General features: G+C 39.3%; 1 protein-coding gene across 2 annotated transcripts in view; it reads right to left on the bottom strand.

Moving 5' to 3' along the window:
• The window catches only part of AGMO (alkylglycerol monooxygenase), a 308,250-nt gene extending 300,673 nt beyond the window's left edge, over positions 1-7,577 (bottom strand). For both annotated transcript variants that reach the window (XM_051963385.1, XM_051963386.1), the window contains exons 1-2: positions 7,249-7,577; positions 3,801-3,931 (exon numbers count right to left, since the gene is read on the bottom strand). In XM_051963385.1, coding sequence (XP_051819345.1) covers positions 3,801-3,931; positions 7,249-7,374 — 257 coding nt within the window. In that variant the 5' untranslated portion in view covers positions 7,375-7,577. The remainder of the gene's footprint in view (positions 1-3,800; positions 3,932-7,248) is intronic.
• Positions 7,578-15,052: the final 7,475 nt, after the last annotated feature.

The following is a 15,052-nucleotide window of genomic DNA, read 5'->3' on the forward strand; positions in this document are numbered from 1 at the left end:
AAAACTATTCTTTCTGCGATAGATTGTCTGGGAAAGTTCATCAGTAACTATGGGAATATCCATAAATGCAGATCTGACTAAAGAATCCTCAGATCAAGAAACTTCAAGGGCTCCCTATTTCCACTAGAGATAATAGATGCATTGTTTTAACTATCATATTGTTATTAGGATTGTTTTTTTTTTAATTTTATTTTTATTAAAAGCAGTCTCTCTGACCTTGGACATTTGACTTCATAAGCTGACGCCAAGCTATCTTTCCAGATTAAAGGTATGTAGACATACATATACACACATCTACATGTATTTATATAGACTATAGACATGTATAATCTGGATGTAGATTATCTGCATATAGACTCTTTCATTTTTGTGTCGCTAGAAGAACTAGTATTCAACCTGGCACTTCCAGACTGATTCATCAGGCTAACAGTCAACAATGGGCCATACAGGCCAGAACTACTACCTCCAGTTGCCTGAAATACTGAAGCTAGTCTTGCAGAAAGGGATGTTTGGACTTATAAGATCCCAGAGATATCCCAAAAGCTTCATTTTTAATATCTTGCCATTAATCCAACCCCAACCTTTGGCTCATTAGCAACCCAATCACCTACAGATTCTTTTTATTCATTTGCACGCTCATTCATCAAGCATTTATTAAGCCTCTACTACAAGCCTCGCTCTGGGCCGAGGACTTAAAGAAAGAAATAAATTACTTCCGGACCTCAAAGCGCTTTCATTTTTCTGAGGGTAAAATATTTTTTACAGAAGAATTAAGCTCAAATATATACAAAATTGTTCTCAACAAGGGTTTTTTAAACATTCACTTAATATTGAAAAAATGTGATGATTCAATGGAATGTTCCAAGTTTAAGACAAACACCAGGCTCCTCGTGTGCTGTCCTTGACCCTGGATAGACAGACTACTAATTTCAGGTGCTCCATTCTGGGAGCCCCATTTCAGGAAGAACCCTGCTAAATCGGCCCATGTCTGAGAAGGGGGAAGTGTGGGGAGAAGGAGTTACCAAGATGGTAAAACTTTTCCTTGTTCCAGGCACTGTGGCTACTGAGGTAAAATGAAATAAAACTTCTCTTCTCTACAGACATCTATACAGATAAAGAGATAGCTATCTCTATAGTGCAGCAGATGGAGTTAGGGACTGGATACAGGAAGTCTTGAGTTCAAATCCTCTCTCAAACACTTATTAGCTCTGTGAGCAAGTAACCTCTCAGGTTCAGTTTCCTCATCTATAAAATGGAGATAATAATTTCACCTACTTAGCAGTTTTGAAAGAATCAGATGAGGTAACATATGAACAATTCTTTGTAAACCTTAAATTGGCATACAGATATGAGATATTGTTATTATTTTTTTCTTGTTTCAAATCTGTAATATTATCCATAACTCTTGTGTGGCTTATAATATTAGGGGTTACTGAGAAAATATGGATATTGTCTGTGATTGTGTCACTAGTATTTGCCAGAAGTAAAACTCAAAATCAGGTCTTTTTGGTTTTGCAATCAGTCCTGCATCTGTTATGAAAATAGATAAGTATACACAACATTGTTGAGGGGAAAGTGGATGTTAAGAGGAAAGACTTCCAAGGGTAGGCTCTTCAGGCAGTTAGGTGGTTCACTGGACATTGCTCTGTTCTTTTTTTTTTTTTTTTTTTTTGGATTTAGACAAGTTGGAGATTTTATTTTTTTCTGCAACCTTCAAATTTTTATTTCATTAAAAAAAAAAAAAGAATCCACCCTCCTTTTTATGGGTGGATCACAAAAACATTCCAAAGCCCTGAGAAATGCAAAAAGACAAGTCCTCAGAGCACAGTGAGAAAAACTGGGTGGGAAGCCTGAGACACAAACCACAAACCCCTCAGGATCTCCTCCTCACCCATGCTCTCTGTTGTGTGGACTCTGATACTTATGGAAGCCCTTCATTTTGCACATCCTCCTTTTAGATACACACACACACACACACAGTTGTAATGAGGGTGTGACCATGGAGCTCTGTCCCAGGAGACATTGACATCACCTGCCATCCTTAAGTAGGAAGGAAACACAGCTTAACACTTGGTTAGTGAGAATAATTAGTGAAATTAGGAAGCTACCAGAAGGCCAGTGAACTCTATCCTTTCCGATGGACAAAAATCTGTTTTTATTTATAACAACATTGGAAGCACTAACTGAAACAAATTTCCCTTTATTAAAGTACAACAGACCGACCTGACTAGCATCTATTTGTGACCTGCTGCTCAGTGCCACCAACGAAGTTTCAGTGGCTAACTAGCGCCTCTAGGAGAAAATACTTTGCCTTTGAAGACCTTCACTATCCTTTCCAACCTTTCTTTACAGGCTGATTTCATTTTCCTTTTGCTAATATTTCTGATCTCAGACACTTACTAGCTAAGTGACCTTGGGCAAGTGACTTAATCCTGTTTGTCTCAGTTTCCTCATCTGTAAAATGATCTGGAAAAAGACATGGTAAACCACCCCAGAATCTTTGTCAAGAAACTTCCAAATGGGCTCATGGAGAGTTGGACCCGAGTGAACTGCAATACACTTGACATTCCACCCTCAATGTACTATTTTCTGTTACCATCCATGGTTTTCCATTTCCTGCCTTTGTACAGTCTGTGGCCCAAACCTAAAATTTTCCTGCCTCATTTCTGCTGTGTAGAGGACCAGATCCTCTTCCAAGGTTCAATTCTGATGCAGCTTTCTCTAAAAGTGCCTTCATTCTCACGCAATCACTCCCACATCCCTTCATATTTACAACCCGCCCTTTCTTATTTACTCTTCGGTGAACATCTTGCTTCCTCCAACAGATGGGAGTTCTTTGAAGTTAGTGATGCGAAAATGCCTTTGGCATTCCCTTTCTTGCTACCATACCAGGAATAGAGCCTTTCATATAATAAACATTTAATCAATTATTGTAATTGAACAGAATTTTCCAAAGCAAGAGATCTAGTGATCTCACTGCTGGGCATAGATCCCAAAGAGCACATATGTGTGTGCACAGGTCTCATATAAATCAGAATATCTAAACTTTATAGAGTAGGGAAAAATTGAGACAAAAAGCACCCAATCTTGGGGTTGTTTTGTTTTGGGAAATAGCAAAATGATCTGGTAGGTGAAGATGACACGATATAACACCATGTAATATAACAACATAATAAATATAACATAATATATGACATGATATCATATGATACATTATAACATAACAATTCACAGTAAGAAACAATAGATATGAAGAATTCAGAAAAACCTAGTAAGGCTTATATGAATGAAGGCAGTTCAGACGAGATTACTTCTGTGGAGTAAGAGGAATCAGGAGTACAAAAGAGAAATGAAAATATCACTGAACTGAAGCCAAAGAATTAATTCTAATTGCTGATCTTGAACACGTAGCTGGAAAGACAAACAAATCTTTTTTTTCAGGTGGGAGACTATGGATGCAGAATGTTACATATTCTGTCCAATGCACTCACTGCTTGGTTAACTTTTTTGTTTTGTTTTGTTTTTGTCTGAATTCTAATGAAAAGTTCAACACAGGGAGAGGGGCAATGGTAAAGGGAAAGAATGAGTTAACCAGAATGAGTTTCTAAACAGCCCAGCTGACCCTTCTATCTGAATCCACCCCAGAAAAATGACTTTTCTAGATGATTAGAATGGGGGAGACTCTTCCACATAATAGCTGTAACATAGACATTGTCTACATACAATAAAATACTTTCTTTTTCTATGTTTTGGGAGTAATCAGGTGCATTCATTCCCTTTAACTCCAGGATCTAGCTTACCTGGGTAGTCGAGATAAGACACCGGCCGAGATGGAGGTTAAAGCATCATCCACTCGTCCTGCTGGCTTCCCTTTGAGGATCCAGCTGAGGACCAGCTCAAGCAGTAGCAGGGAAATGAAAAATGGGGTTGCCTGCAAAGAAAAATCCCAGAGACATTTATGTGCAGGAACTATATACATGGAATTGTTCAGCTTCCTGGTCATTCAGCTCATTGAGATAACCTTTCTCTGCTCACTGAGGAAAAGAAGTCCAAGGGATAAGGGCAAGACTTCACCTGTTGAATTTGTTCTGTTGAGTTTGGGAGGAAATAGATCAGATTGGAAAGGAAGACAATAAGGGCCCTTATTCAGTGAGATTATACTTATCATACCTTAGCCAATGCAGAAAAAATATCTGTTCTGCAACTTCTAACTTTGGTAGGTTTCCTGGGCTATTGAGAGAACCGTGTATGAGCATTTATCACACGCATGTGCTCATGGTCACATGTACAGGGCATGTCAGAGGTGAGATTTAAACTCAGGCTTTGTAGACTCTAAGGCTGGCTCTACTATATCATGCTACCAGTCAAGACTCTATTCTGGTTATATAACGGAAGATTCCAGGTTGGACCTAAGAAGGTAAATAACTCAAGGTATTGTAAAATGTATTTAGACATGGTAGAATGATGTTGTTGGCTTAGGGAGAAGGTGATGTCCCCGCTGAATTCAAGGTTAGTTAGGATGTCTTATGAAGTCTCAACTCTGAGACATCGTGACTTGAATGACATCAACCGAGCCACCAGAAGGAGACTCCGCTGGAGGATTTTTAACTCTGGGCTAGTATTGACAACTGGGTGTAGTCACTTTTTAAATTAAGTGAAAAACACATTTTCAAGAGTTTTCCTAGCACGTCATAGTCAAGGAAATCTATTCAAATAACCTTTCCTTGGTCAGATTCATTTCATCAGGCTCTATATTAGGGATGGTTAATAGTCAAGGAGGAGAGAATTGGAATTTGGGCAAGGAAACATGATGTGACATGTTCCACGTCTCTGTCCTACCTAGCCTCTCAGGCCCCCATATCCCCACATATAAAACAGCAAGAGAAGGAGGGGATAGTATTTGTACCATCTCCCTTCTTGTTGGGAGTTGTGAAGGAAGCCATTTGCAGACAAAGTAGTATGTGAATGTGAGTTTATTTCATGTAACTAATCTGGAGATTTATTTCTGGAGAGTAATTGTCGATAGATCTAGGCATTTGTTTAAATGAAAATTTCAATTTTTCCTTTCTCGCATTAGAAGAAGCTTAGTAGCAGGCAATCCAAAAAGGGCTTTTTAATGTGGGCTTCATTTTCAAAAGCATCCAAAAACGTGGAAGCAAGTCAGCTGTTCTGAACTTTTCCAATCCCGGCTCTGAAGAACGTTCCCTCTCCTGTCATGTTTTTTTGTCTATTTCTGGCCTAAGTTAGTAAATGCTGCAAGAACAGCTTAGTGAGGATGTGGGACACTTTGATACGCCGGGTTCTAATTCTGGTTGTTTCCACTTCTATTCTTTGCCAGAGTCTGGGATTGAAAAGTGGTTCTGAACGGGGTAGAACTGCAGAGAAAACTTGGTCTGAGGTCAGCCTGGGAAAGAATGACATACACCCAACTGGTTGACACATTCATAGTACAAGAATCGAGCTTCCACTAGAGAAGAGGAGGGAGCATCTCTTTAGACCATTAAAGCCCAGTACACTTGATCCAGGGTCCTTTCACACAGACCTCCCAGTGGCAAAACGTGAAAACTAGCAGGGAGTGGGATATCTATGAAATGTTATCATATCTGGAAGCAACAATAAAAAGAAAAAACACTTAAAAGAGAGAAATCTGGGATGCTAAAGGCTGGAGTCATTCTAGTTTTGCCACTTACTTCTTAGAAAGCTGAGATAATGAAGATAAAGGATGGTATTGACCCGGCCTTTAAACATTTCCAATGTGAACTTTAAGTTCTTTCATATGAGCTTTCTGTGAAGTGCTTCAGGTATTATCACTACCATTTTTTATAGCTTAGATTCTAAAGCTCATGTTTACTAATAGTCACATGACTGCACCCCAGGCAGACTTTGAAGTCTGGTATTTCCAAAGTCCAAGATCCCTACTCGAAAACAGATTTTCTTAAGCAGCTAGGGATAGACTGCTGGACCTGGATCTGAATTCAAATCCTGACTTTAGATAATCCCAGCTTTATGATCTCAAGCAATTCATTTAATCTTGATTTACCTCAATTTCTTTATCTGTAAAATGGAAAAAATAATAGTGCCAATTTTCCACAACTATTGTAGGGATCAAATAATACAATATTTGGGAAGTGCTTTGCAAATCTTAAAATGAGATATAAAAATTAGCTTTTATAACTTTTATTATAATTATTATGCTTACTCCATAGCCTCCCATTCTCCCCCCCCTTCACCTGGGTACTAGTTGACTCCCAGGGCTAGAGAATTGTCACTGTCTGTCACCATCACTTAGAATCTCTGTAGCCATTTTTGAGCTGCTCCTTCACCAATCCTCAATTTTCTCTAATTTCTCTAAAATCACTTCCTACCTATTTGGTTTCCATTTAGACAGGAACATTTGGCTCCTATAGAATTCAAGGTAATGAAGAGAAGGCTTGGTTTTCCTACTATTTTGTCTCTTTAGGGACTAGAAAAAAATGCCTGGTTCAGAGAAGATACTTAATAAAGGGACTGTCTGGTTAATCATTAGTGATGATGAAAGCCGGCATTCTTGGAGCATTTTAAATTTTGCATTTCAGACTTTAGATTCTGTCCTTTAGCTTCACAACAACCCCGTAAACTAGGTACCTGTATTCCTATGGTCTTTTTTTTAAAGAGATCTGAGGATCAGAGAAATTAAAAAAAACTTGCCCATGGTCATATGGCCAGCAAATGCTAAAAATGAGATACAAACCCCTTCACTTTTTATGCTATTGCCAGCCCTTTAAAAAGTGCAGTGGGTTCAAGTGATGCATGAACATGGCAAGACACTGAAGTTCTTGAAGTAGCCAACAGCTCTAATTATAGAGAAGGAGCTGTCTTGGAAGGAGTAACTTCCTCAGTCAGGAGTCCCCTGTGCCAATGAAGTTACAGATCTATTTCCTATCACTAAAGTGACTATATGATAATTTTACTGTTTTGGGTTTTTTTAGCAATAAAAATACCTAATTAGTGCCATGACTTCTGTGTGTGTGTGTGTCTCTGTCTCTGTCTCTCTCTTCCTCTTTCTCTCTGTCTCTGTCTTTCTGTCTCTCTGTGTGTGTCTCTGTTTCTATCTCTCTGTCTTTCTGTGTGTGTCTGTCTCTTTGTCTCTCTCTCTTTTTCTCTCTCGATCTCTCCTTTCCTCCCTCCCCTTCCTGTCTCTGTAACACGGTGCTTCTCTGTGTCTCCCTGCAACATGGGAAAAGCTTACCCTTTGCTCCTGGATCTTACCTGTTTCACATAGTCAGGCACCTCTTCCAGGCTTTGGAAGGAGGTCTCATTGGGCTTCATGGCATAGAACATCATGCGGATGCCCTGGGAGAGAGAAACCTTCTTGGGGGCCTCTGGGATGGCCATCTGAGCCCTGGTCAGATCAGAAGCTAGAGAGAGAAAGGATGGTGACCAGTGACCCAAAGATTACTCTTGGTGAGTGAGCCGAGGCTGGGCCCTGCCCGAAGGCCAGGGCAGATGACAAGAAGGTGCAGGTCCCACCGGTGATGAGGGAAAACCAGTGCCAAGCTGGGGCTTGTTAAAGGAGACCAAGGAAGCTCTTCTGCAGCTGTAGCTGCTAATGTCTGCAAAGAGAAACCGAAATTCTATCCTCCCCTTAACAAGCCGGCCAAGGGGTGGGGAAAGATAACACAGGTGAGAGTTCACTGGGAAAATGTGGGTGGAAGCAAATGTGTCTGATCCCACGAGGACTGGCCATCTCCACTGCCATTCAGCAGCGTTCCCCAGTCTTTGCCCTTCGTTCTCCCCCCAAGGATACACATCCTAAAAGGACAGAGCGGCTTTTGTGCAATGGGGTCATGTCTTTTCTCTCTCACTGGCTCATTCTTTTTTCCATTAAAAGGCCAGTATTTGCTAAGCTGACAGTGTAGGACTGCCAGTATATTACTGGCCCCGAAGCTTGGGGCTTCTGGATTTCATCAAAGCCATTTGGGTGACTGGCTGCTGCTGCCCACAGGAGTCCCAGCTCCCTGGAATCTTGGCCATGCACACTGTCTCGGTTCCTCCTGGCCAGGGGCCTGGAGCTTCTTGGTTGCTGAGGCTGCCAAGACTTTGCTCAGAGCCATGTGGCTGCTTTCCTTCTCCAGGAGGCCCAGGCTGAGCTTCTGAGGTGGTCTATGGGCCACCTTGCATGGCTCCAACTCTACCCCAAGAGAGAAAAAGAAGCAAACTGGCTCAAGGAGGCGAGTCCCAGTGCCCCTCACCTGAGCCAGATGCAGGAAATTCTTGAAAGTTCAATTATGATGGTAAAAATCATCTGCAAAATACTGGCTATGGCTCCCATCATCCTTTGCACAACTTGTCGTGGCATCAAGTATAATAAAAAGAGGGCCACACATGGTCAGAACGTGGCAGCTTTCAGCTCATCTATGAACATTGGTAGGTACTCGGAGTTCCTTGTCCGAGTCACACCTAGGGGAGGCCATGCAGTGGCAGGCAACATCTAAACTACAGAATTATAGGCATTCCCACCTTTGGGAAATCAGAAAAGAAAATGAAAAGACCACTTAATGGAAGGATGGCTTTCAAGTTCTTCTTGGAAGAGCCAAGAAACAGAGCTGATTGACATCATAGAATATGAGGCTACCTCATATTACAGTGGAATTAAGGACGCAAGGAGGAGGGAGGGAGGGAGGAAAGGAAGGAAGAGAAGAAGGAAAGAAGGGAGGAAAAGAAGAAGAGATAGAAAGAAAAAGAAAGATAGAGAGAAAGAAAAAGAAAAGGGATTCGTTGATTTGTGAAAATAATAGACATTGTGTTGTCAGAAACACTGAATATAGTGGATATAGATAGAGTGACATGGGAAGACTTAATGGAAGTGCTACAAATTGAAGTCAGTACAACCAGAAAAACGATGCATATGATGACAGCAATAGAAATGACAAAAACAAAATTCACAATTGAATGCAAAAAAAAAAAATTATAACCAACAAGCTTGACCCCTCCCCAGGAAGAAACGCAAAAAAATAGTTTTTTCTACTTGTGAGTACAGATAGAGATGAAACTTTTACATATGATGACAAAACCTTAAACATATTGGATAATTTTTCTGAATTATTTTTTCTTCTTGAAAAAAAATATAATAAGAGGCAGCTCCCTGTGAGGAAATGGGGCATAAAAGTGAAGAATTCAGAGGATCCAAAATTCATTAATGAAAATTAACTTTAGAAAAAAATTGAAAAGTTGCTGTGTTCTCCCAAAATCTATCAGAGAGAATGGAAAGATAGAGAAATTCATGGGAGAATTTAAGAGGATCCTCCAAATTAAAACATCATAGTATCATTTAATCCATTTCAAGGAGAAGCTAGGTAGCACAGCAAACAGAGCATCAGGCCTACAGTCAAGGAAAATTAAATTCATCCAGTTGCAGACACTTTCTAGACATGTTTACCTCATCTACAAAAGGAGCTAGACAAGGAAATGGCAAACTACTTTAGCCAAGAAAGTCCCAAATGGATTCACAAAGAGTCAGACATGACTGAAATGACTGCACAACAATAATTCACTTCAAATTGAAATTGACAAAGATGGTAAAAAACATTGAAAAAAATATTATCCCAGGGAAAGACAAAGACTTATAGAAAATATTTAATCCTCTTGCTTATATATCCTTACATTTTTCTTTTGGAACGCAATTATGAGATGTTGAATATGATTAGCACCAACTATCACCACAAAATTGTATTTTAACAATGAATTCTCCCTGAGGGACAGAGATCCTTTTGAAAAAAGCTACATGGTATAGTAAGTCCCTAGATTCATTAAAAATTAAAATTAACACAAAACTCAAAGAATAAAAATCTGGGAAGGGGTAAATGACATAGGATGAATATATTACCCTGGATGAGGGGTGGATAAATGAAGTGAATAGAGGAAGGCACTGACACAGTAATAATGTAACAGAAGATTATCAATGCGAATCAATTGCCCAAATAAAGTGACCAAAAGAATTTAAAAATTAAAGTCAGTTAACATTTGACTTACTTGCCTACCAGGGGAAAAAATGCATAGATGGATGAGTGTATAAGGTGTGTGTGAAGTCAAAATAGTCCACAATTATAAACAGCATTGCCTTATGAAGCAATGAAAACTAGAGATGAAAAAAGAAAGTTTGGGGAGAGACCCAGTAGTAATCCCAAGAAAACTTAAAGATAAAAATGGAAGGACAGCCACAGGGTGAAAGAGGTTCTATAGCAGATTCTTCTGATCATCAAATACAATGGAGCCATGATGTTTTGATTCAGATTTTGGAATGTGACTAGGGAGAAGGCAGTAATGATCATCAAAGATATGCATGGAAAAGTCAGTGGACTCAATCAAAGTCCAGAGTGGAGAACCTTGTCGAACATAGCACAATGTGGTGAATACAGAGGGATTCATTCTCAAATTAGTTGAAGGTTAGGAAGAAACCAAATGGTTAGGGGTGAACACGTAACATTATTATCCCAAAGGAGATATAAGAAGACTATCAGCCTTTGGAAAGCATTATTCAACAGGTGAATACATTTTTCCCTTTACACAATTGATTGAAATTTGCAATGCAAACTCTGGCAAAAGCAAACAGATTCATCTTTCATTTATATTGCATGTTAGTCACTCTTCAAGATCAATGAATTGTATTTTAAGCATAAATGCACTTAAAACAAACCTTAAAACTAAGAATTTTATAGACAGTTTATATAGATTTTTTTTCTTTTTTTTTTTTTGTTTTCATCTGGAATCCATATATTAACTATTGTAAAAAGATCATAGAGAAGGCCTTAGAAAGGATACAAGATCCTCTTGATCTAAATGCTTGATAATTTTTTTGGGGGGGTGAGGCAATTGGGGTTAAATGACTTGCTCAGGGTTACAGAGTTAGAAAGTGTTAAGTGTCTAAGGCCAAATTTGAACTCAGGTCCTCCTGACTTGAGGGTTGGTACTCTATCTACTGCATCACCTAGCTGCCCCTTGATAATTATTTTTTTTAATATTTTATTCAGCAAAGAAAAATTCTGCCTTAAAGATTCTCCTTCAACAAGCTGTTTTCTATCCCTGTCATAATTATACAAGACTTCTTAAAATATCTGACAAATCACTTTGCATGATAATCTAATTATAAAAATTAGGCAAAGACTAAAACCATAAACCTCACCCAGGATGTGTTTAATGCCATCATGGAAGAGATCTAGCTCACAGGCCAAATTGAAGAGGAATTTTCCAATAAATCTGAGCTCTTAAGATGATGGTTTTCTCATACCATTTAGTGGTTGCATTAATCCCACTGTAGTCCACTGTAAAGCCTCTGAAATAAAATTCATAATCAATTTTGAAGAGTTCAGCCTAATTATACATATTGTTCAAAGGAGAATGGGGGAACACTTGTTGAATAATTGAAATCGATTCATCTGTTACTTTATCTTGGACGGTCTGCAATAGAAAACTATTATACAAAATTATGTCAAAATTATTATACTGAATTATACAAAAGCAAATGTATGGACTGCAATGTTTTTTTTTTCCTTTGACAAATTAGAGCTTTCAGTGACCAACTGTTTCAAATATGAAACAAATATCCCATTTTTTTCATACCAAGAGTCTTCTGGCAATGAAACATGATAGTCCTAGAATACTACAATCCCAGTAAAATTGGAATCAGAGTCATACAAAAGGCAATGAAGATTCTTAGGGCTTTTATGAGCAGTCACAAAAAGTTGTCCTCTCTTTGTAAAGTCTCAACTATAAAGGAAATAATCAAAGAAACCCATGAGGGGAAAATAGTGGTTGAATATATGGCCAAAGAAACAGAAAACCAATGGATGACCCATTTGCTCCATGGCTGTCCTCATTATGTCAAGAGAAATTGGAAAAGGCACTGAGTATACTGTAGGTCCCCAAAATGAGAGGCTATACAGCTTCTTATGAGAGGATATACACAAAAGTTCAAGTGGATGAGCAGCCATGGGAGTGACTTCTCACTGGAAAGAAGACATGCATAGATGAGATTAGAGGCATATGACTATATGTTGTTAGGTAACCAATAAGCATTTATTGAGCATTTATATAAAGGTGAACAGCTATGAAGAAAGACAAATACCTGCTCCTTGCTAAGTAATCAACATTCAGATAGCACACACAACCTGCAAACAAGTATGCACCTACTGCATACATAGACTAGATGGAAGGTCATTTTTAGAGGAAAGATCCTAGATGTGAAAGGAGACAGAAAAGACTTTCTCTAAAATGTGGGCTATTTATTGAGATTCAAAAGAAAACAGAGGTGAAGAGTGAGCGCATTCCAGTCATGGATAACTGCCAGTGAAAAGGTACCATTGGGAAATGGAGCATTATGTGCAAGGAATAGTAAGAAGCCATTATAAATGGATTGTGGGGGATGGAGAGAAAAGTAAAGTGGGGAAACTCTGGGTGAGGCATAAGAAGAGCCTTCAGCCCAGAGGGAACCTGCTAACAATGTCTGATTTGGTTCCCCATCTCCCTATGGGCTCTTGGGCTTCCTGAGAAGTCAGGGGGCAGTGACAACCTGTATTGTAATTGAAGCAGAGTGATACCAGGTGGCAACTACAGACAATAGCAAGTTGTTTTTGTGGTCCCACGTGCATGCCCAGTGTTGTTTTGGTGACATAAGGGTCTCAGGATATATAAAGATGAAACAACTTGGAATAAATGGACTTCATAGTTTAACCATTCTCAGGAGTCTTGCCTCATCACTCCTCCACTAAGATGGTATGTGTTAACCACCCCAACTTGGGGGCTCCAGAAAGCACACAACACCCCAGTTTGGGGGCTCTAAAAAGCATGGTATGTTTTGTCACCCCAACTTGAGGGCTCTAGCAAAAACACAACACCCCAGTTTGGGGCTCTAAAAAGCATGGTATGTTTTGTCACCCCAACTTGGGGACTCTAGAAAGAGGACACAACACTTTTCCGTTTGATTCAGGTTGACCAATGATCACTTAGTGGACTTCTCTCAATCTTCATTCTCCTTGACCTTTTTGAAGTCTTACAACACTGTGGCTCACTATTTCCTTCTAGATACTCTTATCCTTCTGAGTTTATAGGCTATCACCCTTTTCCAATAATCCTTATTCCCCTCTGATTGCTCCTACTCTGTCTCGTGGGCTGGATTTGGATCCCCATCGTGCCATCTAACCATAGGTATACCTCAGGGTTCTATCCTGGGCCACCTTCTCTTCTCCCTCCATATTATTTCACTTTGATCTCATCAATTCCTATGGATTTAATTCCCATCTCCATGCTGATGATTCTCAAATCTACCTATCCTGTCCCAACCTCTCTCAAATCTTGCATTTCCCACTTCCTTTTAGACATTTTGAAATAGATATCCATTAGACAACTTAAACTCAGTATATCCAAAACCGAACTCAGTATTTTTCTCCTAAACCCTCCTCATCTGTTGTCTTCCTTATTACTACAATGAGTACCCACCATCCTTCCAGTACCCAAAGCTCACAACCCAGAAATCATACTGAACTCATACTCTCTCTCACTGCCCCACCCAAATCCAAACTGTGCCAAAGGCCTGTGGGTTGCACTTTTGTAGCCTCTCTCAAATATGTCACTTTTTCTCTTGATACCACTCCCACCCTAATCCAGGCTCTTTCCACATCTTGCCTTAATTGCTACAATAGGTGCTGATGGTTCTGCCTGCCTCAAATCAATTCCTACTCAAATTCATCCTCCATTCAGCCACTAAATTGATTTTCTTGAAGTGCAGAGCCAATCGTGATCCCACCATGACAACACACACACACACAGACACACAGAGAGAGAGAAAGAGGGGGGGGAGGGAGGGAGGGAGGGAGTAAACTCCAATAGCTTTGTATTGTGATGAAATACAAACTTCTCTGTTTTGCATGATTCAAAGGCCTTTATAACCTAGCCTTTTCTTATCTTTCTACTTTCTTGCTTTTTTCCTCAATATGAATACTTCAAATCAGTGATGTTGGCCCTGGCTGTTCCACCAACATGACACTTCACCTCTCAGCTCTGGGCTGTCTATCTCTGTCTATCTCCAATGTTAGAATGCTTTTCTTCCTTCTCCTCCTCTAAGTCCCAATTAAAATCTCACCTTCTTCAAGAAGCCTTGCCCAATCTGGCTTCATTATAATGCCTTCCCTTTGTTAATTATATTCTACATATCCTGTATACACCCTAGCTTTGTATACATTTTCTTGTTGTATTCCTTATTAAATGGTAAGCTCCTCGAGGGTGGGGACTGTATTTTGCCTCTTTTTGTATCCCTGACACTTAGCACAATGTCTAACACACAATAAGTGTTTGATAAATGTTTATAGACCCATGTTGGAAGTAGTAAAAGGCCAATGGATTTTATTTAATAAGGGAATAACATCATCATATCTATGTCATTTGGAACTCACTTGACAGCTAAATAGATATTAGATGGTAATGGGAAGATACCTGAAGCAGGCAGGTCCACTAGCAAATTCTCTCAAAGTCTAGGCTTGAAGTGCTGATAATGAGCCTCAGGGTGGTGGAATTTGAGTGTGGAGAGGAGGACTTCTGAAGGTAGAAATGATAAGATTTTCCAAGAGATATATAGAATGAATGTGAGAGAATATCTATCATTGTTGTGCTTGGGAACTTCAAAAGGAGCAGGCAAGTTTGTAAGAATGAAAAGTTTGAAGGAAAAATAATGAATTCTGTTTTGGACATATCAAGTTTACCATTTAGCTTTGAGATTCTTTTTGGTTTTTGTCTATTTTATTTATTTATTTAAATAGATCAGCAGATCTATTGTTTTTTTTTTTTTATCTTGCCCATAAATGAGAGTATCCTAGACTTCTTTATCTCCCAGAACTCCCTGCTTCAATACACCTAGATTGGTCATTTGTAATATCCTGGCAAGCTATTTCAAGGATCTCTTTAGAGTCTGGAGTCTGGATTCTGAGATCAAGTTCCAGTACACTCTCACTCAAGTCTCTCTCCAGTATGCTTATTTCAAGTCCTCCCAATCCTTATATATGTTGGTACAATTATATCACTA

Source organism: Antechinus flavipes, chromosome 5 (assembly GCF_016432865.1).
Source record: "Antechinus flavipes isolate AdamAnt ecotype Samford, QLD, Australia chromosome 5, AdamAnt_v2, whole genome shotgun sequence".
NCBI lineage: Eukaryota > Metazoa > Chordata > Mammalia > Dasyuromorphia > Dasyuridae > Antechinus > Antechinus flavipes.